This window comes from Triticum aestivum, chromosome 6B (genome assembly GCF_018294505.1).
Source record: "Triticum aestivum cultivar Chinese Spring chromosome 6B, IWGSC CS RefSeq v2.1, whole genome shotgun sequence".
NCBI lineage: Eukaryota > Viridiplantae > Streptophyta > Magnoliopsida > Poales > Poaceae > Triticum > Triticum aestivum.
The window spans coordinates 52,477,918-52,481,414 of record NC_057810.1 but is presented as its reverse complement, the minus strand read 5'-3'; the positions used below and the strand labels follow the sequence as shown (position 1 = coordinate 52,481,414).

Here is a 3,497-nt window from a genome sequence, read left to right as displayed (position 1 = left end):
TAGTTAGTAAACCAAATTAACCTAGCTAGTTCACTTAGTTAACCTAATGAACTAAATTCACCTAAGTTAATTAACCTAAAGGGAGGAGGAGTACCTCTTGGTGGAGGACGACAGGCGCGCGCGGGGGGGGGGGGGGGGAGGACTGCTGGTGCGGGTGGTCGGCCGGCGGGGGAGGAGAGCCGGCGTGGGCGAGGACGGTTGGCGGGAGAAGACCGGTGCGGTGGACGGCGGCAGCGACGGCGCACGTCGGAGACACGCGAGTGAGAGTTTGTGAGGGGGAGAGTGAGGTCGAGCGCGGGCCGGGAGTGTGGATAAGAAGCCCGTAGTAGTAGCGCTTGTATGCCGAAAGCGCTACTGCTATGTTCAATAGCAGTAGTGCTTCCTACAAACAAGCGCTACTACTATATATGCCTGGCCTGGCGGCAACGGTCTGGCAATTGTAGTAGTAGCGTGTTCTACGAACACAACGCTATTGGTAAGTGTATAGTAGCAGCGCTTACCTTGTGCGAGCGCTACTGAAAATTAGTAGCAGCGGTGTTTCTCAAAAAGCCCTACCACTAAGGAGGTGTTTGGTTCTCTGGACGGTAACGCAAACGTTAATGGTAACAGGTCACGGGGGGATCGAAGGGGTAACAGTCCATTTGTTATTTTATTTGGCACATGCCAGTAATGTATCAGTCACCTTTACAGTGTTTGGTGTGGCACTGTAATCTGAGTACATCAGACAACTTTCACATACAGAACCAGTTTTAAATTCATGCAATTTGACAAGGTTTTCACATGCATTTCACAGGTGCTTCACTAGCACAGATTCAAACTCATCAAACAACTACATAATTTAAAAATATTTTTGCATTCATCCAAGATCCTTTAACCAGATTTTGACACCACTTCTAAAATGCATATTAACTCATTAATACAAACTCAGACTTCAACAACAATTCGAGATAAACTACATAATTAGTTCCCGAAATTATTTTGTAAGGCAAGTCCAAAGGCCAATTTCAGAATCTTGCAAAGTATCTTTTCCATCGACCATTCCTCTGATCAACCACACCACCCATCTTTTCTAACCAACCGTGCTTCTTTTTTTCATCTGCCAAAATAAGCAAGAGTTAAATAAGAAATAAAGAAGCAGATAAGAGACAACCACTAATTCAAAAATTAATAGCAGAACAAGCACTCTGATTGCAAAATTGGATCAATCCATAATCATCATCATTTATTCTAGTGTTCACTATAAAATCACTTGACCTAGCAAGACAATCAAGAACTCCAATGATAATTTACTTGACATATATCTAAGCAAATGCTTATTATCCATGTTCATTGTAAATTAACATCACATGTTAAGCTTGTCAAGTAGAGATGGGATGGAACATATACTACGAATGTCAAGTAGAGATTGGATGGAACATATACTACGAGTGTCAAGCAGAAGCATGAAGTCAACTAGACATTGCAAATGCATATACTAGCAGCAAGTCAACTCGAGATGGCAAATGCATATACTAGCAGCTAGTCAAGTAGAGATTATATATTCGTATAGAAGCTAGCCAATCAGAGGTAGATGTTATCAAAGCTGAGAAGAGTTTAGCAAAAGAGATTGTGGAGTTTAGCAAAAGGATACCAGAGAGCATTTTTAGGACATACTCCCTCCTCAGATTTTCTGGAAGCGCAGGCATCATGTTCATCTGATCTGGAGCTTTAGAAAATACGGTTGCAGCCTCAACGATCTCGCTCCCGGTAAAGCTAAGCCTAGCCAATTCACTAATAGCCTTCTCTTTACATTTTTGCTAAGGATCCTCTTGCGGCTGCTTCTCGTGCCATTGATGCTGACAATGATTGTGCCATTGTACCCACATATTGTGTCACATTGTTGAGCTGGCTATTGACATCTTGAAGCATCACTTCAAAGGGATCACTTGGTCCCGTCACCCTCTTTGGCCTTAGTTCCTTCCTCTGCCTCTTGGAACTAGTTCCATCCATAGAGCGAGTATCGACAGACCGTCTAGCTGTCCCTGTTGAGATCAAGTCCTCTTCCTCGTGTTCCTCTTCTTCTATAGCAATTTCATTTTCCAAGTTTCCCACTGCCTCACCAAAGCCTTCAGCATTTTCTCCAGTTGCTATGTCCTTGCCATAAATAGCAGCCAACTGCTCAAAGTATGGAAATGGGACACCATACAATCCCTTTGCCTCACTATGAATCTACAAATTTTTTCATAACAGAAGGAACTTAGTCTCTGATAGAAATGCATCAGGTATATAAAAAGGCAATGAGCAATAATAGAAACAATAAGAAGGCAGGAAAGGTACAACATCAAGCAAAGGTACAACATCTTCTGGTTAACAATAGCAATGTGCATAGCAACATTACAATAACGATAACAAGGCAGCAAGCACTTCAGCATTAATAAGGAGTTCAGTTTTGATGGGTGAAGTGATCTACCTTACAATGTGCTTCATACTGTGCCTTCTCACATTGAATCATCTTCCAGTTTCCATCCCATGTGAAACCACTTTTGGATAACGTTACTTCAAGAGCACAAAATTTTGTCCTAAAGTGCCTCTCTCTTGACTCAATGTGTGGAATTGCAGAGGTACCACAACCCGTGCACTTTTCAGCAAGGTGCTTCTCCAATACCACCAGGTATCCATTTTTGAAGCTACCATCTGCCTTCCACCTTGGGTCCAAAGACAACTCATACAAGGCTTTAATAAGTTCATCATCCTCATCCGAAGTCCACGTCCTTTTATTCTTGCCTCTTCCACAAGACGTACTTGAGGTGTCCACATCCATATCTGTACAAAGGAAGAACAAATACAAATAAGAAACAAATATATATGAAATGGGACAAATGCAAATGAGATGCAATTGAAGCTTATTTGAAAAAAAGAAAACTAGCAACGAAGTGAACAAATAGAAATGGTTTATACCTCAGTGACCCCTAGCAACCCTATGTCTATATACATGTCCTGCGCAAGAACATTCCGGAAATTTGTCCACTCGTTCGAAGTTGAGATAGAAGTAATGAATTCTGGTTGGCCTAATTCTCCCTCCATGCCTTCCAATGTTTCTTGTATTATTGGCTCGTCATTATCAAGTGGGTCAAGCGGCATATTTTGCAAGATTAAATTGTGCAAGAGTGCACATGCCATGATGATTCGACATTGGGTCTTGACGGGGACCTTAAAATCGCCCACTGACCCTTGAGTCTTCCGAAAGACCTTTCTACAATATTTCGGGCTCTGGCGTGCCGCATGTTGTAATACTTCTCTGCACTACGAGGTGGGTTCTGTGCTGTCCAACCACCCAAGTGATACCTTTGACCACGGTATGGAGCTAAAAATCCTTTCGCATTTGTGTAACCAACATCGACAAGATAATATTGATCTTCAGGGACACGCAACCCATTTGGCCTTGAGATGGCATCTCTAAGAACATGACCATCATGTGCAGAACCCTCCCAACCAGGTAGTATGTAAATGAACTGCAT

At 42.5% G+C, this 3,497-nt stretch overlaps 1 protein-coding gene across 1 annotated transcript; it reads right to left on the bottom strand.

Annotated features, from left to right (window-relative positions):
- Window positions 1-1,851: 1,851 nt before the first annotated feature.
- LOC123138781 (uncharacterized) lies at window positions 1,852-3,497 on the bottom strand (the record flags this gene model as incomplete). Its single annotated transcript, XM_044558659.1, has 3 exons — window positions 3,209-3,497; window positions 2,450-2,802; window positions 1,852-2,208 (listed from the first exon to the last, which is right to left on the bottom strand). Coding segments are annotated over exons 1-3 (999 nt in total), but the record flags the coding sequence as incomplete, so codon positions are not given.